General features: G+C 58.1%; 1 protein-coding gene across 2 annotated transcripts in view; it reads right to left on the bottom strand.

The window, feature by feature from the left end:
* Nucleotides 1-692: 692 nt before the first annotated feature.
* Nucleotides 693-21,764, bottom strand: part of KSR1 (kinase suppressor of ras 1) — a 145,456-nt gene continuing 124,384 nt past the window's right edge. Inside the window, exons 11-21 of one of the 2 annotated variants that reach the window (XM_084862753.1) lie at nucleotides 21,472-21,513; nucleotides 18,755-18,812; nucleotides 17,936-17,984; nucleotides 16,612-16,991; nucleotides 14,742-14,838; nucleotides 12,118-12,251; nucleotides 11,313-11,444; nucleotides 10,019-10,154; nucleotides 7,864-7,997; nucleotides 5,402-5,482; nucleotides 693-3,662 (exon numbers count right to left, since the gene is read on the bottom strand). In XM_084862753.1, the coding sequence (XP_084718879.1) occupies nucleotides 3,584-3,662; nucleotides 5,402-5,482; nucleotides 7,864-7,997; nucleotides 10,019-10,154; nucleotides 11,313-11,444; nucleotides 12,118-12,251; nucleotides 14,742-14,838; nucleotides 16,612-16,991; nucleotides 17,936-17,984; nucleotides 18,755-18,812; nucleotides 21,472-21,513 (1,322 nt within the window). In that variant the 3' untranslated portion in view covers nucleotides 693-3,583. The remainder of the gene's footprint in view (nucleotides 3,663-5,401; nucleotides 5,483-7,863; nucleotides 7,998-10,018; nucleotides 10,155-11,312; nucleotides 11,445-12,117; nucleotides 12,252-14,741; nucleotides 14,839-16,611; nucleotides 16,992-17,935; nucleotides 17,985-18,754; nucleotides 18,813-21,471; nucleotides 21,514-21,764) is intronic. The other variant, XM_084862752.1, reaches the window with a different exon arrangement.

Genomic DNA, 21,764 nt, shown 5'->3' with positions numbered 1-21,764 from the left:
GAGCAACTGGCCAGGGCTCCGGGTTTCCTTTTTGAACTCTCTTTTCTGTGCCTGGGGCGTGCGAAGCCCAGTGCGTCAGGCTCAGCTCTGGGTCCTGTGAACAACGTCATATCCAGGCCCCTTCCCGAGGCGGGCAGGGGAAGGGAGCTGGAGGCTGCTCTGCTGAGCGGAAAGGAACAGTGAGCCCATTCTCTTGTATCCAGGGACTTCCTGAAAAGACTGTAACGCAGCACGAAGTGGTATTATCTGTGGAACGGCCCCTTATCTTACAGGACTCCAGGTGTTCCAGCAAGAGCACACACTGAGTCAGCCAGGCGTGGCTTCAGGTCCACGCTGTCCCTTCCCTTGCTGGCCGGCTGGCCCTGCGCAGGCTACTTCACCTCGTGACCCCAAGCTTCTCCTCTAGCCAAAGTGACCAGATGTTACACCGTGGGCTGGGTGGCCTTCCTCTGTGCATCATGGGACTTGGATGCTGTTCCTTCTCCATCCCTCCATCTGCTTAGAAATATCTGCCTTCCAGGTCCATGCACACCTTCTCTTTCTCTGGAAGGTACTCCCGGGGTGAGGGGAGAAGAGGGGAGGCAGGGAGGACGAGGGGGGAGGTTGAACCCCCTGAACCCCCATTCCTGTTCTCCCCACCATCTGAGCAGCCCCCACACTCCTCGGACTGACCCAAGCAGACACAAGCCCCAGACACTTGGTACAGTTTTATTCAAACTCCAGACGCCCAGGCTTGGCCTGGCAGAGGGTGTGTTCTTGCCGGTGGCAAAAAGTGATACAGCACGTCCGTTAATACTAATCGTTTTAATTTAAATTAATAGCATTTCTGGAAGACAAATGCGGTTGGTAGAAAATATAAAAACTTCTCCTGTACAAAATTTTACATCACATTCAACACAGCGAGTGTGCGCCTGGCGGCCACCAGAGACGCAGGGGGTGCGCGCTGGTGAAATCCCAGCTGACGTCGCCAAATCCCACAGGCTTCACAGTTAGGTCTCCTCCTGCCCCCAAATCAACAGCGAACGCAGGCTCACAGGGCGCCACGCCCCTCCGAGGTCACAGGAACCGCTGGGAGCGGGCAGAGTCCAGGGCCCCCGGCCAGTCTTTAGTTTGGTGACGTGGAGAGGTCACTTTGCACCGCTCACGACGAGCAGGGAACTCTGAGATTCAGGACCTCAGGTTGGATGGAGGCCCAATGGCTGCGGCTCTGGTGGCTAAAGGCAGTGGGGACACAGACCCCAGGACTTCGGGGGGGCCTGAAGGGCCAATGCTTGGGCTCCGCTCTGACCCCGTGGGGACCTCTGCAGCCCCCAGAGCGCTCTCCAAGGAGGCCTCCCAGCTTCTCCTTCCCTTCACAGTTGGCCACGAGGCTGAATTCACAGTATCTGCCGACCTTCATGTTTCCAAGGCAGGAAGGGAGCGCGCCCGGAGGGCCAGCACGCCTTCCTAACCTCACTCACAGTCATGGAAACCGAGGGGAACAGGGGCCCGTGGGGGCTTCCCGGGTGTTTCTCTTCAATGACAGGAAGTGCAGGCTATGCGTGGGGAGGCTGCCCAGGGCCTTGGAGGAGAACTGCCCCCAGACCCTCAGCGACACTCGTGGGGTTCCTGGCAGACCGTCCGTTCCATCAGGGAGGAGATGGTGACTGTCAGACCACCAGGCCCCCAGCACGTGCACAGGGCACGGGAGCTGCTCAACGAAAGCTTCTTGACTGACCCACGAGTGTCACACTCGTGGGAAGAAAGCAGAACGCAGGCTGACTTTGGTGGGGGAGGAGGCACTGGGCCCCCGGTGCTCAGCTGCTGTCCAGCCCCAGGGCTCCCCAGTATGGCCTCGGGCTCAGAGGGGGAAGCTGAGAGGCAGCAGCCACACACTATGTGATGTTAGGTGGGGTCTGATGTCAGATCCGTGGTCCCCCATGCTGCCCCCAAAAAACATCCACAACCATATAGAGGGCTGATGGGGGAAGCCAAAGGCAGGATGGGGAGAAACGGACAGCCCCACATGAGCTGAAGCCACTGGTTTCCAGCTCCCGCCGCCTTCCCACACCCTAACTGGGAAGGCGCTCCCGTCTGAGGAGGGCTGACGGGCAGCGGGAGCCCGGCACCTTGCATTGCCCGCAGCTGTGCTCTCTACGCACGGCTCAGCCAGAACGCTGGAGAGGGGCCCACAGCCCACGGGTCTGGGCAGAGGCCCGTTTCACATGGCATTTTGGCCAGACCGGGGGCTGCTCTGAAGATTGGGAGTTTTGCTAGGGACACAAATGAAAGGGGTGGGAGGACCACGTGCCCTCCATCTTGGCTCAGAGCACGGACACAGGTCCTGGGCCTGCATGCGGCCACACGGCCACTCTCCCCGCCTTGGTCATTGCTGGTTGGGAGCCTAAGAGGACAGAACGCCCACTGACGGGCTTCTTTGCCGCGTGGAACGTGTCTCTTTAGGCGGCAGCTTCTAAGGAAGACCGGCAGGAGGCTCTCTCATCACAGGCTGTCCTTGGGGTCAGACCGAGGACTGACTCGGTGCTGGGAAGGCTCTGGAGATGGGGGGCCCGCCTCCCAGGTTAGCTCTGCACATGGACACAGGGGAGCAGGAGTGGGCTGAGGGGCTTCAAGAGCACCGGGACCAGGGAAGAGATGGGCGGCTCCAGGCCTTGGGGTGACAGGATAGGTTTCTAAGGGGCCAGCCAGGTCACCCTGTGGCGGGGCGGGGGGATTCGGGGACCCACTGCTGCTTCTGCTTCCCTTGCACCTTCCCTGTCCTCACGGAGCCCTCATGGCACACACAGCCTTGGCTCTGGGATTCGGGAGCCTGAAAAGCCAAGGCCCCGGCTGCCGCCCTGGTGGCACGAAGGAAACGCCTCTGCAGAAGGTGGAACCTGGCGGGAGCCGCCGGCCCCGTGCAGATGTTATCCGGATGTGATCCATCTCTGCGTGTCCCGCTGGGATGGGCGGAGCTGCAGGGGTCAGAGGTGAACCCAGCTCTCTGGGATCCGGGGGCCCTCGTATTCCAGCTGGGTTCCCAGCCAGGGCTTCCTCTGCGAGAGGAGGAAGGGACGAGGGGAGAGACCCTGGCCGAAAGAGAGCTTCCCCCCTGACAGGGTTTAGAGCCAAAGCAGAGGCGAGGTCAGGCCTGTGGTCCCCCATCCTGCCTCCGAAACATCCACAACCAGGAGGCTTTCCTTCCTCCGGCCCAGCGCGGGCTCCCTGCCCTGTGACAGGACTGTCCACAGGGACACCACGGCCGCTGTCCCGGCTGGCGACGGGGCCGGCGCACGGGGCCCAGCCCGCCTTTATTATTACCTATGGGAACACGTGGAGCTCGCTCCGCGGAAACGTACATGTAAACATGGGCTGCCCGTCGGGGGCGGGTTTGGTGGTTGGTGTTGTCACGTTAAGAAGCCGCAGGCGCAGCTCGGTCTCCGAGGCCCGAGTGCTTTCTGTGCGCAAACAAGTCCGAGCCCAGCACGCACACTCCTGGCTCGTGGCGCTTCGGCGGGCGCTGCTCCCCGCGGCGGTGGCTGTGCGGGAGTTTCAGAGGCACACTGAAAAGGGAGGAACTCGGCGGGGGGAACCGCACAGCTGGCTACATCTTTGGGTTACCGGCCTCCAGGGCGCCCAAGCCAAACCTCTCAAACCGGGGGACCACTTTGCTGCTGTTAATGCTGCGAAGAGGAACAAAAACAAGCGTTACCGCCCCGCCGGCCTCGGCCAGGTCAGGCTGACCCGCGCTAAGGAGGGGGCCAGTTCGGGAAGCTCACCGAGGACCCAGCCCACCAAGGAGCGGGGACGAGTCCACGGCCTGTGGTCTCCCCAGAGCTGCTCCTGGTCGTGCCGGGAGCCCAGCCTCGGCCACGCGTCCCCTGGAGGGCGGCCGCTGGTGCATCTCACAGCCCCCAGGAGCTGCCCAGGGAAGCTCGTTCTCCCAAAGGAACTGGGAGGAGGGACACCCGACCCCAGTTCCTGTGAGAAACGGGCCTCACGCGCTGGAGAACATCAGGGCCATCTTGAAAGCCAGCCAGCCTCCAGAGGCCGGGTTCGGGTCTGGGGGCCCCCAGGAATCTGCATTTGGCAACAATGCAGGGACTCTGGGTGCCCTCCGACCACTCTCCTGATGGGCTGACTCGGGGTCTGGGAATCGCAGTCTGCACTAGGCAGATGTAAAGGGGGTGGGGGGAGGGGACAGGAGCTTTGCTTTCATCAGCGAGACAGTTTGGAGACAGGCCCCCTTGCTTTCAGACGACACCCCTGAGGGCTGCCGAGCAGTCCTTCCAACTGGCGTCTTCTATGGCAACAGAACGTGGGGGGCCCCCCACCCACCGCCCTGCAGAGGGGACGGCCCGGGGCAGCTCTGAAATCGCCCCGCTCCTTGTTGGACGAGATCCCTCCGGTTAACAGCCAAGCAGGTCCCCTCCCCCTGCTCTTTGGACCCAGCCACGGGGAGGCCCGACGTGCTGGGGTTGGCAGCGTGCAGGTTGGCAGGGCGGGGGGAGGGCACAGGTCTCACTGCGCTGTTAGTAGGAGGCGGGGCCGCCCGACAAAACACGCTAGCACCCGCAGAGGAAGAGCTAGAGGGGCTGGAGCCGCGTCCAAGGCCTTCCGGGAGGGGCTGGGTTAGGGGGGTCCTCGCAGACACCGGTTATTCAGGCACACGCAGGCCGTGGAGACGGAGGGGCCGGTTTTAATAACAAACAAAGCAAAAGAGGAGGTGGCCTCAGGAGAGCAGGCGGAGCGGCAGAGGTGGCATCCCCAGGGTTAGTTGCCCGCGTCTCGGTTTGAGTGTGAGCAGCAGGAGTCGAGGTGCCGAGTGACGATTAGGAGGGAGAGAGCCCCAGCACATGCGAGGCAGCCAGGCCTACAACCTACGGGAGGAGAGAGAAGGGAGAGCAGCGTGAGTGAGAACCGGACCCCACGGGGCGGGGGCGGGTCAGGGAGAGGAAGGGACGCTCCTGTTCCATCCCGGGCATGGCAGCAGCGCGGACAAAGAACCATCCCTGAGCTGCCCGGGGCCGGGTCCCAGGCTCTGGTTCAGAGGCTGGCAGTGGGCCCTCTGCCCCTCAGCCCTGGACTATAGAGGTGGGCTTCTTGGCGCTCACTGCTTCTGCTCATTGCATTCCTCTGTCAGCTCTGGCCAGAAGGCACCCTGGGGTCTCAGATTATGACCTCGGCTCTCTCTCACCCAGGCGCAAGCCAACACCTGCCACAGTGTGGACTGCGAGAGACATACTGGCCTGCAGAGGCCCTGTGGGTGGCAGTGGCAGCTGCAAGAACATCGCCTTGGTTTATGAGAAAAGCACACACCCAAAGATGAGGCAGTGGGACGTAGGCAGGCAGGCAGGAAGCGGGGTGAGCAGAGGGGCGGCTGCACACAGGCAGAGAGGGAGGGAAAGAACAGAAGACACACTATTCCTCCAGAACGGGGCAGGGGTTCTTAAAGTCAGGGTGGCCGTCGCGTCCTTTCCCGTAGTATCGGCTCCGCCAGCGGCTGGGGGTGCCCCGCAATCCAGTGCCAGGTGTGGGGGGAGCGCCGTCCGCAGGTGATGCCGTCGGTCGGGGGGGTGGCAGATGGAGGGGAGGAGCCACAGGAATCAGGATGGCGGGGAGAGGGGGAGAGATGACAGGACAGGCCATCGCATCAGCCACCCCCCGAAATAAAAAAAATAATAAAAAAAAAGCAACAAAACCGATGGAAAAGAGAAAGAAAAGGAGAATTAGAGGCTGAGTGTGTAGAAGTAAGAGTCATGAACAGGAAGCTGTGCAGAGGTGCAGTGTCTGTCTGCTTGTCTGTGTCCCCAGTTGGACGGGGAACTCCCTGCTGGCTGAGGCCCGGCCTTGGCCTTCTGTCTGATCACACAATCCTTTGCACCCCGCAGGGCAGGAGTGTAGCCAGTACTCAGCAATGGCTGGGTAAGCCCAACCTCGAATGCAACATGACCGCCTATCTGTATGAGACTCTGACCCATCTTAAGAACAGAATAGCAAATCTAATGTTGCACCCTAAAATACAGTATTCTCTCACCACCAACTACCGTTCCTCCAGACCAGCTGTCGGCAAACTCATTAGTCAACAGAGCCAAATATCAACAGCACAACGATCAAAATTTCTTTTGAGAGCCAAATTTTTTAAACTTAAACTATATAGGTAGGTGCATGGTTATTAACTTAATTAGGGTACTCCTAAGCTGGCCTTTGCTAAAAATAAAAACTCAAGGGGCCAAAGAGCCGCATGTGGCTTGCGAGCTGTGGTTTGCCGACCACTGCTCCAGACCATCCTGCAACTGGCTACTTGTGTCTCCTGCTCAGCGACCCATTCTGGGCCTCCCCTCACCTACAACTTGAAGCCGGTAGGTCTGGTTTGTTTTCAGGAGGGGGGCTAACAAACCATGTGTAAGCCAAATCTGACCACAAAAAGCTCTTGACTATTTTAAAGTTATTTAAAACACACACACACACACACACACACACACACACACACAACAAACAACTAAGAACATCTGATAGAGACCTGCCAGCCTTTCTAGAATAAGAAAGGTAGCGGGATGCAGACAGGAGAGAAGAGGAGAGCTCCTTAGAATAAGAGGAGAGCTGCTGCCACCACACGCCTGGGCAGCAGGGGTGAGCTCAGGTGCTGCCAGGGGCTCAGTGATGTAACCACAGGGGCCCTGGGGCTGCTGCGGGTGTCAGGCAGACACCCCACTCCCCGGAGAGCAGGCCCGCTTTATCTGTTGATAGGTCAGGGCTGCAGGAGATTTCTCTTTCAGAAAGTGCCCTTTGCCTTCCTAAAAGTTTGAAGCCATCCATCCTGTCCGGGGGTCCAGCCACACCTGTGTCTCCTGTACCAGCCACAAGCTAAGAACAGTCTTACCTCTCTGAACGGTTGGGGAGAGTGGGAATCAAAAGAAGACTATCTCATGGTGTGGTGTAAGAATCCCACGAAATTCTCATTTCAGTGCCCAAAGGAAAGTGTGGCAGGAGCACGGCCAGCTGCCCTCACGCCCGACAGCCCCGCGGAGTCATGGGCACAGGGATTTCCCTGGCGGCGTCACTGCCCCGATCCCAGTGCAGGAGCCGTAACCCGGATTCCCCTCGTGGCTTGCAAAGCCTAAACCATTTCCCGTGTGGCCTTTTCAAATTTGGGGACCCCCAATCTTGCCCAACCCCCCACTTGTGAAAGCTCTGGAAGCTGAGGCCTGCGGCAGGGAAGGAGTCTCAGTGTCTGGGGAGGTGGGAGGGAGGGGGCGCACAGAGATCTGAAGGTTCTGGCAGAGCGGGCCAGGGGACAAAGGAGAAAGGGAATGAGGTAGAACTCGGAAGAGACTGCTGAGGTTTCCACAGCCCGGTGGAGGCTACCCCTGCCTCGTACGGGGCAGGAAGGACTGTGTGATTAGACAGAAGCGGGCATGGGCTGCGGGCATCCAAGTGCCACAGAAACCCAGGCCACGCGGTCCCCGTGCCAGGCGGCCGGCTGGGGGACTAGACAGCTCTGTGTTGAGTCTGCACTAGTGTAAGCCAGGCCCACTTGGCCAGTTTTGGTGATGCTCTGCACCCACATCGCTCTGACGTCCTGGCCCGTGTGGCTCTGTCCTACACAGCATCCTCTCGTCCGGGCCTGGCTGGGCCCGGCGTCAGCACTTCTCTGAGGACAGTGATAGGGACGTTTTCAGAGGAGAGCGGAGACACAAGGAGTCTCCGGACTAGATGTGGTGAGGGAGACCCTGGTGTCACTGGTGAGGAACGAGGTCCTCCGGCTAATGTGTTTGGGGTGTTTGCCACAGTCCTGGGCACACAGGGCACCCGGTGCCCTCTAAGATCCCACATGCGGCTACCAAGGCTGGCTGGCGGGGTTGGCCGCCGAAGGGCACTTACTCAGCAGACTTCCAGAAGTGCCCGGGGTGGGAGAGCCGCCGGTTCAGCTTGGGCAGTTTCTCCAGCATATCCATCAGCAGCGTGAAGCTCGGCCTCTCCTGCAGGTCGAAAGCCCAGCAGGCGGACAGGATCTCCTGCGGGCAGAGGCGGCGTTAGAGGGTGCGAGCTGGCTGGGAGGAGCAAGGTGAGCTGGGGCCTCTGCACCCCCGGCCGGTGGTCCCTGAGCCTCCTGCTGGCATTGCCATGACTGGAATTTCAGAAGAGCGCCCAGGCGTTCAGTTCAGATAGAAACACACAAACCCATCTCCCCTCTATCCTTCTTTTATTTAAAAATATATTTTTATTGATTTCAGAGAGGAAGGGCAAGGGAGAGACAAACATCAATGATAAGAGAGAATCACTGATCGGCTGCCTCCAGCACGCCCCTTCCTGGGGATCGAGCCCACAACCCGAGCATGTGCTCTTGATCAGAATTGAACCCGAGACCCTTCAGTCCGCAGGCTGATGCTCTATCCACTGAGCCAAACCAGCTAGGGCTCCCCTCCTTCCTTCTCAGACCTCCCTGGAATAACGTAACAAAGTTGAATAACAGATCACAGAAAAGACATCGGCAAGGAAGCCACCAGTTTTCAGAATGGAAATCGGAAGGCGGTGTGCTGACAGGTGAGACACAAGATGCTCTGAATGTGTGCAGAGGGGGGCGGCGACAGGTGGGGGCCTCGGCGTCACAGGAACGGAGGCTGAGTGACAAGGGCCACATGCGGGGCAGCCGGGGGGAGTGGGCAGCACAGCGGCCCCAGCGGCCAGAGCAGAGCCCTGCTCACGGTGGCGATCTGCTGCCTCATCTCGGGGACCCACACATGCACACACACACACACACACACACACCCCCCCCAGCTTTCAGAGCTACCTGTGAGAAAACATCCTACACGCACGGTCAGGCTGACCTGCCAATGTGACAGCGGAACGTGCACATCCACTTTGCTCCTCACTATGACTGGGCCCTCGGGGTGGCACCAGTTAGGAAAACCGGGAGCCAGGATAAACGGACCCTAAAAACACCGGCTGAGGAAACGGTGATTGTGTGCGTGGAAGGGTTAGCCATAAAACAAGGCCAGGGCGCCATAAAGAAAGAAAATGGAAAGAAAGAAAGAAAGAAAGAAAGAAAGAAAGAAAGAAAGAAAGAAAGAAAGAAAGAAAGGAGGGAGGGAGGGAGGGAGGGAGGGAGGGAGGGAGGGAGGGAGGGAGGGAGGGAGGGAGGGAGGGAGGGAGGGAGGGAGGGAAGGAAGGAAGGAAGGAAGGAAGGAAGGAAGGAAGGAAGGAAGGAAGAAAGAAAGAAAGAGAGAAAGAAAGAAACTGACAAAGTGGAGAAGTGCTTGCAGTGAATCACCGAGCCTCCGAAATGAAACCTTAGGTAGCAGTAGTAGAAAGTAAGATCATGGAAACCCCCCTCGTTGAGGACCCAGCTCTGGGCAGGGACGGAAGGAAATGGGACAGAAGGTAAAAGACACGGAAACTCATGACGAAGGACCAAATTCTGTCTCATGGTAGTTCCCACAGGAAAACAAAGACACCCTCAGGGCAGGAAACTAGAAAAGCCATAAACAAGGAATCGTCTCAGAAAGTGGAGGGAAACAGAAATCTTCAGTTGCCAGGGCCCAAGTCAGGGGACTCACTGGAGAAAAGATGAAAAGGCTCCAGGTGACCCCAGAACACAGCAGGTTTGAACTCAACCAACGGGCAGGGAAGCTTTCTGTCTTCTTTATTTTTTTTTAATATGTTTTTTATTGATTTTTTTTTTTTTTAGAGAGGAAGGGAGAGGGTTAGAGAGTTAGAAACATTGATCAGCTGCCTCCTGCATACCTCCTACTGGGGATGTGCCCACAACCAAGGTACATGCCCTTGATTGGAATCGAACCTGGGACCTTTCAGTCTGCAGGCCAACGCTCTATCCACCGAACCAAACCGGTTTTGGCAGGGGAAGCTTTCTTTCTTAAGCAGAAGGGTAAGCTTGGGGTAATAAAGCACAGAGGCCTGCCTGGCACACATCTGCCTCAGGTCCCCCTGCTCAGGTGTGAACCAAGTGCAGCCAGGCCAGGTGCCCATGCCCTCGCTCTGGCCCTCCCTTCCTCTCCTCGGACAGGTGGCTACTCACCGTGACTTCCTTCCCCAGACTGAGCGAGGCCAGGACGCGCTTCATTCCCTCTCCACTTCCGATCTGCCAGATCAAGGCCTCTGCAGCTTGGTTCTTAAAGGGCCAGTCTCTTGCTTGCAGCTCATACCAAACGGTCCTGTGGAGACCATCATCCGTGCAGCGTGAGCTCCTAGACCACTCAGCCCAGCTCACGCCCAGGGCTCCTGCTGCCAATGCCAGGAGCAGCAGGAGTCCAACCAGAGGCTCCAGGATCCCTCTCAGCCTTCTCCACCTGCCAGGCTTCCCCCGCCAGGTCCTGGAGGTTCCTCCCGGGCGCTAGAGGGTCTGTGGCCCGGTGTCCCCATTGTGCTGGGAAGTCTGAGGCAGCCCAGGCTCTGAGCAGAGATCCTGGTATAACTGTCAACCTCAGGGGGCCTAATGCCTACGTCCAAAGGTTGTTTGAGGAGCAACAAAAACGGCAAACCTGGTGCCTGGTACACAGGAGTGCTTCAGAAATGATAAGAAAGGAGGTGGGGTGGGGAGATCACCACCGAGGGAAAGACATCCAAGAGATTTCTGGGTGAGCCCTCAGCCTCTCTGACTGATCTGGACGGGGACCTTCTCTGCTAGCTCCACACTGTCCATGGGGGGCCACTGAGCCACTCTCGCAGGGGGTGTGGACCTGAGGGGTGCTGTAGGTGAGGTGTGCAGTAGGTGTAAAACACACACCAGGCTTTGCGACTTTGTGCGGAAAGGCAGCTCCTTACGTTTTAATTTTTGATTACATGTTGAAGTGATAATATTTTGGAGAATCTTGAGTTAAATAAAATAGATGACTGAAAGGGATTTCATTGGTTTTCCTTTTTTAACGCTCAGAGAAAACTTCCTGTCTGGCTCACATTAGACAGGGTGGGGCAGAAGGTTTGCAGTTATTCGTCTGGAAAATAAACAGTAATATATCGATAAGAATAATCTGCTTCATGTACTCACAGCTGCAAACCTTTTGTCCCACCCTGTATTCTCTATTTCTCTTCTGCTCAGTTTCCTGGGGCACCAGAGGCTGCTGGGAGGACATCCCAGAGGGAAGGGACCCAGAGGGACAGCTCTTAGTTGTGGTGAGCGTCCTCACGGACAATGGGTAAGACCTTAGTCCTCATGACACTGTCCTCCTGGGGAGGTGCCCTTACTCTCCACTTTACAGGCAGGGAAAGGGAGGTCAGGAATGTAGCCACTCACCCAACAAGCAGCAGAGCCAGGCTCAAAGCAGCCCCCCACCCCCGCCAGCCTCAGAGCCCCAGCAGGAGGGCCTCCTCACCCGAATGCGTAGACGTCAGCAGCTTTGGAGAAGGGCAGCTGATCCTCCTCCTTCCCGGGGGTCATCTCGCGCACGATCTCAGGAGCCAAGTAGCACAGCCAGTCGTGTGACAGCTTCAGCTGGTTCTCACACCTAGTGGCCGAGAAGCCAGGGCACAGACACAAGGCCTTTCAGAGACTCGCCTGGCACCACCCACGCCCGGCCCCGAGAGGCAGCTCGCTGAGCCTGCACTTGCCAAGGCGCGGGCACTTAGGGGGAATGTAACAGAAGAGGGCCGGCTGGTTTTCCTAGGGGAGCCGGCCAAGAAGGGGGGATTGGGAGGCAGCTGCACTGGCAGGTACCTGGCTCTCGGAGCACATCCTGGGAGAGTGGAGCACCTCCCTGTGCGGGAAATCAGACCTGCTGTGCATCTCAGCACCGGGCCTGGGGCTGGCTCTCCAGCCCTGTTGCTACCCTGCCGGCCGGGGGTCCCCCAGATGCTTGGAGAGGAGCTTTCCCCCCAACCCACCCCTTGGGGAAATAACACCTGACACCCTCCCTCACATTTGAACCCTGGTCCTCTGCCCAAGCTGGCAAATGTGAGTGAGGGGACCCAGGCTCAAGGGGTCAGCCTGAGAATCAAGTGTACGAGGGGCCTCCAGGTCATCCGAATCTGATTCCGAACTGGAACCACAAAGGCAAACTGGCCTTTCCGACAGGGAGGGCTGCTCCTCAGAAGCAGGAGTGCCTGGACCCCCGCGGGACCCAGGCCCACCCAGCACCCCAGCTCCTCCCTGTTCGGTCCGGAGGCCCAAGGCCCACTCACCGCCCCTCTCGGACCACGCCCGACATCCCGAACAGCCCGAAGTCGGTGATGACCACTTTGCCGTTGTCATAGAAGACGTTCTTGGATTTGAGATCCTTGTGCACGATGCCCTTGGCATGCAGATACCCCATGCCCTGCAAGACCGCGAGCCCCACGTCAGGGGAGGGGAGACGAGGGACAATGACCGAGTGCCCACCGGGGCCAGGCACCGAGCTTTATTTTCACAATCTCATGGGGTGTAACTGTCTCCATGTTATAGATGAGGAAACCCAACGCAGAGAGAGGTCACCTGCTCCAGGCCACGCAGCTGCGATCTGGTTTTGGTTTTGGTCCATCTGTGCCCTTTCCGTGCCTCTGTGTTGTCCTCAGACATAGATACCGTGGGACACGGGGAGGGAGGTGGGTGGGGAGCTGGGTGCCAGGAAGTATATAAAGTGTGACAAAACCATCCGTGCTAAGTCTTATACAAAATCCATGTGTTCTGAGACCTCTACCAGGCTTTAACCAGCTGGCTTGTACCCTAAGACTGGACAAGGGCTGGGGGGCAAGGGCTGGGGGGTGGGTTGGGGGACAAAAAGGAATTCCCACAGAGGGTGTCCCCGAGTTCGGGAGGTCCCAGCATCTGAGCTGTCATAGGAGTTCTGGAATAATGGCTGAAATCTGGGGTCCACGTTCCATCTCAGCCCAGATTCTAATTGGCTTGTGTGGCCTCGGACACTCGACTTCTCTGAGCCTCAGTTTCCTCATCTGACGAGCAAAAGGGCGGATGGGTGCTTTCTAACCAAGGCTCTGTGTGGACTGAACACTGCCTGGCCAGGCAGGGGACGTGGGTGACCTGACGTTGGCATGATCGCTTCAAGGTCAAAGCTGTCTTCTAATGCCAAACCCAGGACTCCCGTGCACCCTGATGCCCTTGGGAACAGGGGCAAGATGCCAGGACTGAAATGCCCACCCTGCCCGCTCAGAAAGAAGCATGTGTAAATCCACCTCCTGTTCTCCCACTCAAGGTCACCCTTTACACGAAATCTCTCTGGCTCTGAAGTCATTTGGGGTCGGGAGGTGGTGAGTAAATAGGCCAGAAAGGACCAGTGTGAGGCAGAATCAGACAGAACAGTGGTTGGCAAACTGTGGCTCGTGAGCCACATGCGGCTCTTTGGCCCCTTGAGTGTGGCTCTTCCACAAAATACCACGTGCGGGCGCACACGTACAGTGCGACTGAAACTTCGTGGCCCATGCGCAGAAGTCGGTTTTCCGCCTGGGCGAGTCCATTTTGAAGAAGTGCTGTTAGAAGAAGTTTAAGTTTTAAAAATGTGGCTCTCAAAAGGAATTTCAACAGTTGTCCTGTTGATATTTGGCTCTGTTGACGAATGAGTTTGCCGACCGCTGCCCTAGACAGGGAGGTGGAGGCCGCTAGAGAAGACCTCAGCCCATTTTTAAAAAAAATTTTTTAATAACCCAATGGGAGACAGCAAGACCAAGGAGACCTATTCCTCAGCCAATGAAGACCTGTAGGGTCTAAATCAGTAAGCAATGTTCCCTGCCCTGCGTGCGAGCCTGTACAATGGGCGCCCGCTCTCGAGAGTGTTATTAAAAGTCTCATTTCGCCATGCTTCTGTTTCCAAGCCCACCATCTGGAAGGTGGACAGGGAGCCATTTCTTACCCGCTGCAGCTCTCCCCAGCCTCTCTGAACTGAGAGGCTCAGGGAAGGCATCAGGTGGTGTTTTGGTTTTGGGGGCTTCAGGCGTTTAACGCAGTAGCTCAGCCACATGGAAACGTCACGGGGAAATTTGGTTTGTCCATAAAATAAGTCACTGTGATGTCTAACTCTTCCTATTAAAAGTCATACTCCCTAAGGGACAGAAGGCAGGAGAGGGGGAAGAAAGGAAAGGAGGTGGGGCTCAGGCAGGAGAGAAGGGAAAGGCCGGAAAGAGGCCCCAACTTGGGGGGAGCTGCTGGGAAAGCTTTTCGGCAGAAAACCAGGAAAGAGGTGCTCCCGCCCGCAGAATTCCAGTTTTTATCTGGGCCTGCTGCTCAATAAAGCAAAAAAATAACTCCCCCCCCCCCCCTCATTTTTACTTAACTACTTTAAAAGCATAAAAGACAGAAAAAAGGCTGCCTGCGTTGAGCCGGGGCGTGTCCTCATGAAGCTTGGATTTGGGAACTGTAAGGCCCAAAGTGTGGGTGCTCCCCAGCCCCCCACACCAAGGCTAACAGACTCGCCCAGGGCCGGCCCAGCGCCCAGTGCTCTCTCTGCAGATCATCCCGTGTTACCCTGTGTCCATCCTCCAAGGGAGGTTCTGCTGCTTTCCCCGTTTTATGCGGAAGCCAAGGCTCAGAGAGGCTTAAGGGCCTGCCCAGAGTCACACGGCTGATGGGAGCAGGATTCGAACTCGGGCCCTCTGTCGTTAAGGGCTGGGGCCTTCCTCCCTGGCCAATCTATTCAATCACTGCTCACCTAGTTTCCAGCTCGTAGCTCTAACTGGGTAAGACACAGATGGAGGGTAGGCTCGTAGCTCTAACTGGGTAAGACACAGATGGAGGGAAGGCGTGTAGGGGTGCCACCCTTGAGGTGCCCCAACGCAGGGGAGAGGCACAGGCCGCAGAGCAGGAGGCCGCCCTTTACCTTGATGATCTCCTGAGCGATCTGCCGCGTCTTGTTGATGTCCAGCGACGTCTTGGGGTCCCTCACAAACGAGTGTAACGTCCGCCCCTTGCAGAAGCTGTGGAGAGCGGCGGGTCAGGCAGAGGTCTGGGCCAGTGCAGCCTGACCCCCGCCCCGTGGAGCCTGGGAGGAGCCATGGGAAGAGCCGAGCTCTCTCCAGCTCCTGCACGGTGGCACCCAAATCCTCATTCTTCTTCTTCTTCTTTTTTTTTTTTTTTTAATATATTTTATTGATTTTTTACAGAGAGGAAGGGAGAGGGACAGAAAGTTAGAAACATCGATGAGAAAGGGACATCGATCAGCTGCCTCCTGCACACCCCCCACTGGGGATGTGCCCGCAACCGAGGCACATGCCCTTGACCGGAATCGAACCCAGGACCCTTCAGTCCACAGGCCGATGCTCTATCCACTGAGCCAAACCGGTCCTGGCCCGAATCCTCGTTCTTAACCAAGCCTGCCTGCCGTCTCTCTGGGCCTGCCAGGAGGTACAAACACAAACTCGAGTGCACCCCACCTGTGGTCCAGGGCACGCCCACCCAGAACAGGAAACTCCGTTCCGGTGATCTCCAGCAGCCCACCCTCCAGTGCCTGGCAGGGCCACGCCCACTCACACCCGGAGCAGAGCGGGAGGAAGCTGGCCTTTCGGGGCTCTGACAGGGCAGCGTGGGGCTCTGGGGCTCGCTGTGACGATGCTCACCATCATTTCTATTGTTTTCTGAGCACAGAGATTTTATTTCAACGAAGGAGCGTGGGAGGAGGGTGGAGGGGTGTCAGCATGGTTATTGGATGAGGGCCAGCGTTTTGGGGTCCCCATCTGCCTGGTCCCCTAAAACATGAGGCGAGGAAGGACCCAGAGAGAACCTGGGCCCATCCTCCTGATCCAGGGAGAAGGTGCCTTGGGCCCCCGGAGGGAGAGGCTAGTTGTTAGGAAAAGTCTCCAAGGAGAATGGATGCTGGAGCCTCGGAGACTCTGAGAGCAGATGAGGGGTCCAGAGTATTGGCTGGCAGTTCCTCAGCGGTGCCCCAGCGCCTTCGGGATCATCTAAAGCACGCTGACCTCTCGCCAGTGAACGCCCTGTGACGTCACTATAGGATTCCTCTGAAGCACACTCGGGTCTCTTATGGGGCTGGTGGGTAAGGGATGGAAGGATGGGAGGACGGACGGACGGGGGGCAGCGCTGGGGGCTAGGACGTGGGGGTTGTGGGGCTGGCGTCACCGCGTGAGGCTGCCTAAGGAGCCCCACGGTCGTGCTCGGGGCTGGCACTTTGTCCCCGGGCGTGGCGGCGGGTGACCTCACACAGCTCAGGAGTCTGGTGGGTGGCGACTTACGTCTGTTTCTGATAAACAAGCTAAGGGGGGGGGAGGGGGGGTGCATCCATGTCCAATCACTATGCTGTACGCCTGACACTAATATAATATGGTGTGTCCACTATAACTGAAAAATAAATTAAAAAAAAAAAAAAAAAAAAACTTGCCGAAACCGGTTTGGCTCAGCGGACAGGGCGTCGGCCTACGGACTGAAGGGTCCCGGGTTCGATTCTGGTCAAGGGCATGTACCTTGGTTGTGGGCACAATCCCCAGTAGGGGGCATGCAGGAGGCGGCTGATCGATGATTCTCTCTTGTCGATGTTTCTAACTCTCTATCTCTCTCCCTTCCTCTCTGTAAAAAATCAGTAAAATATATATAAAAATAAATAAAAATAAAAATAAAATAAAATAAAGTCCACACTCTCCGGGGTGTCCACTGAAGTATGAGGGCCCCAGGGAAGGCGGGCGGAGGCGGGCACCCCGGTGAGGACGGGGCGGGGTGGGGGTGGGGGAGCCGGTTACCTGGTGATGATGGCCAGGTGGGGCGGGTTCATGCAGGCCCCCATGAAGAGCACCACGTTCTCGTGCCGCGTCTGCCGGTAGTTCATCACCTCCTTCTTGAACAGCTTCAGGTGGTCCTGGTTGTGGCCGTCCATCTCCAGCAGGCGGATGGCCACCTCGCCGTGCCAGCGGCCGCGGTGCACGCGGCCCCAGCGGCCCTGCCCGATGGGCTCGCCCAGCTCCACCTGCTCGAAGGGGATGTCCCACTCCTGCAGGTACACGCTGGTCTGGCTGGCCTTGCGGGAGATGGGGCCGCGCCAGGTGCGGCGGGCGCTCGGCAGGTCGTCCACCTCGTCCTCGTCGTCCTCGGCCTCCGACTTGCCGGCCTCCGGCTCCTCAGCCTGGAAGGGCGGGAGGAAGGAACTGAGGGGCGGCAGATCCGGCTCCACGGACTTCCCCCTCCCCCGGAGCCCCAATCGGGTGAAGGAGGAGGGCGGCACAGTGTTGGGAGGCCCGGGCTCCGGTGCCAGCCTGGCACTGGCTTGTGTGGACAACAGGCAGGTCACTGGGCACCAGGGAGCCTCAGTGTCCGAAATACGGGGGGTCCTAGCATGCCAACAGCTCCCTATGAGTGACCTCTAATCTCTGGGGAAGAATTTAAACACATTCGTGCTTCCTGGGTGTTCTTCTATTTGAGCACAAGCTTCTGCCTCTCCTCTGGGCAGGAGTTAGTCTGTTAACATTCCGCTCCCAGCCGAAACCGGTTTGGCTCAGTGGTAGAGCGTCGGTCTGCGGACTGAAAGGTCCCAGGTTCGATTCCGGTCAAGGGCATGTACCTTGGTTGCGGGCATATCCCCATTAGGGGGTGTGCAAGAGGCAGCTGGTCGATGTTTCTCTCTCATCGACGTTTCTAGCTCTCTCTCCCTCTCCCTTCCTCTCTGAGAAAAATCAATAAAACAAACAAACAAACAAACAAAAAAACATCCTGCTCCCAGTGCAGGGAGCCAGGCTCGGCTGGCACTGTGGTTCAAGGGTCAAGTGGTCTTGGCCTTGGTTAAAATCAGAATCCGCTGGGGAGCTTTGGTAACGGATGTCTGGCCCCACCCTAGACGGACTGAGGCAGAGTCTCCAGGGCTGGGCCCCGGGCCTCCGGGCTGGGGGTGAGAACCATGGGCATGAAGAGCTGACGTTAGCCTCCCAGACAGAAAAGCAAAGGGAGGCTGGCTTCCTCATCCTTCTTCCCTGCCGAGCACACCTGGCACATCTGGCCACATCTAACCCGCTCTACGTGCTGAGCTGGAAGGAAGGGAGGGACGGGAGGGAGGAGGCGCTGCCTGTGGCTCACCTCCACTTCATGATCCTCCGACACGTCTGCCTTCGGCTGGTCGTCGGGCCTAAGAGTAAAACTGGGCTTGTATGAGGAGACCCTGGGGGAGGGCCACTCCGCTCTCAGCCGGGCCGGGGGCTCCCCTGTGAGGTCTGAGGAAAGGCCACCCACAGCAAACAGAGCCTCCCTTTGACCCACTGGCCCATGGGAAAGGCGGTCTGGATGCCGTGGGAACAGGAGGCCGGGGACCAGGCCCAATTCCCGTCTCCGGCCTCGGCCTTCTCCAGACTAACCCCAGGGCGGCAGGGATGAGGGGTGGGCAGGGACCACCAAGGCCCTTTCGGTCTGACAGCCAGGATGGAGGTTCGTTCCAACACAAGCACAGAACTTGAAATGCTGCTTGAGAGTTGGTTCTGGCACATCCTGGCTGTGTGACTTCATGCAGTTTCTTGACCTCTCTGAGCTGGTGCTCCCATCGGTACACTTGGGAAGCAGAGTCGGGTGCCTAGCATGGCCTGACACTGAGAAAGGGCTGCATGAGTAGTTTCTATAACTCTGAGTACCCTTTGCCCCCTCCTCCTGGGTCAGGTTTACCGCCCCACCCAACGTTGACTGCACTGATAAGAGGCTAATAAAACCCTTCTGGCTGAGCTCAGGGGCCTCGAGGATGCCTTAGCCCGAGCAGCGTGCCATCTGGCCGGCCCGGGTACGGGGCCATATGCGGCGGGGGAGGTCAGAGGTCCGCGGGTTGGGGAGGAGGTGGTCAGGGGTGTGGATCCAGCTGTCACAAGTCCCCGTGGAGGAGAAAGGGGGCAGACACAGCACGCGAATGCCTACCGGGTGCTGTCCGCCGCCTCGGGGAACGGGGCCGCCGCCGGTGGAAACGCGGAGATGTCTGGAGGAAACAAAACGCAAACACGCAGCGTGAGCCCACCTTCCTGCCCGCGTACAAGGCACTGTGCGTACACCCAGGGAAGTGGGCTCCCCCCAGCCGCCCCTTACGGGGCCACACCCGGGTTCTCCAGCCCTTCCCACCGGGGCCAACCTGGAGGCGCCTCTGCAGCACGTGGCTTGTCCCAGAGGGGCCCCAGGTGGGCGAGGAGGATGACACCTCAGTGACCTCCTTCCCCTGGGGTCACACTGCCTCCTACAGGCAAGTGGTGGGAGCAGACGGGGCCACTATTTAGGGTAGGGGTGTCGAACTCAATCAGAGAAGGGGCCAAAATCTAAAATCCAGCCTAAATCGCGGGCCGAATGGTTTACTGAACAGTCATAAACTGACAATGTCATAAACTGACAGCGGAGTGCAGTGATGACAGCGCGGTGCGGGCCACATTGCAAGGCCTGGCGGGCTGGATTTGGCCCACGGGCCTTGTGTTTGACACATGTGATTTAGGGGATGTGAGTCAGGCCCCCCCTGCTCTGCTTGGAGGCCGGGGCTGGTGGCCAGACTGGTTCACTCAGGCCAGCGAAGGCGGAAGGAGGACTCACAGGTGGCTCGTGAGGGGCACCTGGTGCCCCGAGCCGGGGCCCGGAATGTCTGGCGGGAGCCGGAGCCCCGCCCCCTCGGCTTCCAGGCCTGGTCAGCCCTGGGCTTTCCCAGTTTTAGTACAGGGACACCTGAGAGATGGTCACCCGGGGTGAAACCAGTGTGTCCCATAAGGCCAGGGCCTCCCTAGCGGCTCCTGCTGCCTGCCTCCTTCTGTTTCCGCCAACGCACTCGGGGAGACGGGCAGCCGGGGCCAGCTGGGCCCCTCGCTCCCTCCTCTTTTATCCGCCAAAGGAGACGGACCGGAGTTAGCAGTGGCTCGGGCTAATCGCGCTTCTTCTCCCCTCTTCTAGGACCAAGAGCCTCCCCATCGGCCATCACACCTCCCTCGACCTCCCTCCAGGGCTTTCTCCCGGGCCACCCCGGCAGGCCCTCTGAGCCACAGGTTCTCAGCCTCTCTGGAAGCTCGTGGACGTAAAGAGCCTGATAGCGGCCGTGGGTCTTCTTATCAAGGAAACACACGCGTGTGCCAACACCGGGTACACGGTTTCTGGGAGACCCCAGGCCTGGGCTAAGGCCTCCTCCAGGCACCGCGGCATTGTGTCCGCAGACTGCCAGGGGGGCCTGGCGTTTCTCCCGCCCAACACCGCTCACATGTTCCCACGGAAGAAAACCACATGTGGGGTGGGGCTCAGGGAGAGGCAGCACTCCGGTGGGAAGGCAGCACATCTCTGAAGCCTCCTGCTTTGCCTTAAACTTTGCATTCTGCTTCAAAATGGGTCCATGTCTGTCTCAATAGAAATATAGTTTCCTTCCCCACAACACATCTGCAGGGCGAAATGTGTTCTTTTAGAAGTAAAGGCATGTCTTCCCAATGCTCTCAGGCACTGCCCTGTCTGCCATCCTAGAAGCCAGCAGGCTCCTGGGGGAAACCAGGGCAACAACGGGTATGAAACCACAGAGCAGCGTGGGGAGCCTGCGCCTGACCCAGCCAGCCTGCACGCCTGCCATACCCTACGGATGATCCTCTAAGAACTGACAAACGCTCCAAGTCACTCCCCTGATGGAAAAGCCTGGGATAACCAAAATACCAGCACTTCGTCACAGGCCTTTTTAACCTAGGAAACAACCAGCTTCAGTCTTCGTCTCAGCCGGAACCTTCACATGGCTAAATTAAGGTTTAACCGTGCTTGTCACCTTCAGCTAGAGCAAACTCATTAGCCAACAGAGCCAAATATCAACAGTACAACGATTGAAATTTCTGTTGAGAGCAGAAAACCGACTTCTGCGCATGGGCCATGAAGTTTCAATGGCACTATACATGCGCGCCCACACATGGTATTTTGTGGAAGAGCCACACTCAAGGGGCCAAAGAGCTGCATGTGGCTGGAGAGTAGCAGTTTGCCAACCATGAGCTAGAGAAATAAGGACTGACCACATAAATGCCTTAGGGGAAGGAATGTGGTCAAATTCAAAGATGGGCACATAGTAAGTGTGCAAGACAATTTTTGTGGAAGGGAATCCATGAATGATTATCTGATTGCAAGTTTTCTTTCTTCATTAAAGAGGCATTTCCAGTAAGTGGCCAGCAGATGGCACCATGCGACAAGGCTCAGGAAGGTGAAGCCCACTGAGCAGGGAAGCCTGGGGACCTCCCCAAATTGGCTTCCGCTTCTGTGAGGTAAGTCGTTTCCGGGTCCTTGCGCAGAGGAGCATACCGTAACAGATGCGCAGAAGGCATCAGCAAGAAGTCCTCCCCCCCCCCCCATTATGCAAATGAGTTCCTGCCGCCTCCTGTGTGTGACCCTGGACAAGTTGCCTGTAGTTTCTGTCCAAGAGGCTGGACAGGATGGATGCCATAGCTGGTCCCTGCCAGCAAGGCACTGCCCCTGTGCAGGCTACTCCTCCCCCTGCCCCCTTTCCCAGCCTCGACAGACAGGCAGCTCTCAAAACAGGCGGGTCTGAGACGCAAGCACCTCAGAGGTGCCGAGGGTGAGGGCGCCCAGGTGGGCTGGGCAGGGGGCCACAGCGGAGGACAGTTAGTGGGACCATGCAGAGGACTCACCTGGGAAGATAAACTGCTGTCTATGATGAATGAAGTAGGCAGCTTTAAACAGAAGAGGAGGTGAGTCACACACAGGACAGCAAATGAAGCGAAGGCATGGGCTGGTTATGGGGCTGGGGCAGGTATGCCCCGCGGCGGGCCTGGCCAGGACAGGGTGACCCGTGCAGGAAGGAGAAAAGAAGCTGGGAGAACAAGCGGGTGCTGGCAGGAGCCTCCAGGACAGAAGGGGCTTGCGCTGAGGACTGGGGTTTGGAGACCCAGTCCCCACGGCCGCCCTGCTGCAGAGCCCGGGC

This window comes from Pipistrellus hanaki (genome assembly GCF_964339955.1).
Source record: "Pipistrellus hanaki genome assembly, chromosome: 16".
NCBI lineage: Eukaryota > Metazoa > Chordata > Mammalia > Chiroptera > Vespertilionidae > Pipistrellus > Pipistrellus hanaki.
The sequence above is the reverse complement of the archived record's forward strand: the minus strand, read 5'-3'. Positions and strand labels throughout refer to the sequence as shown.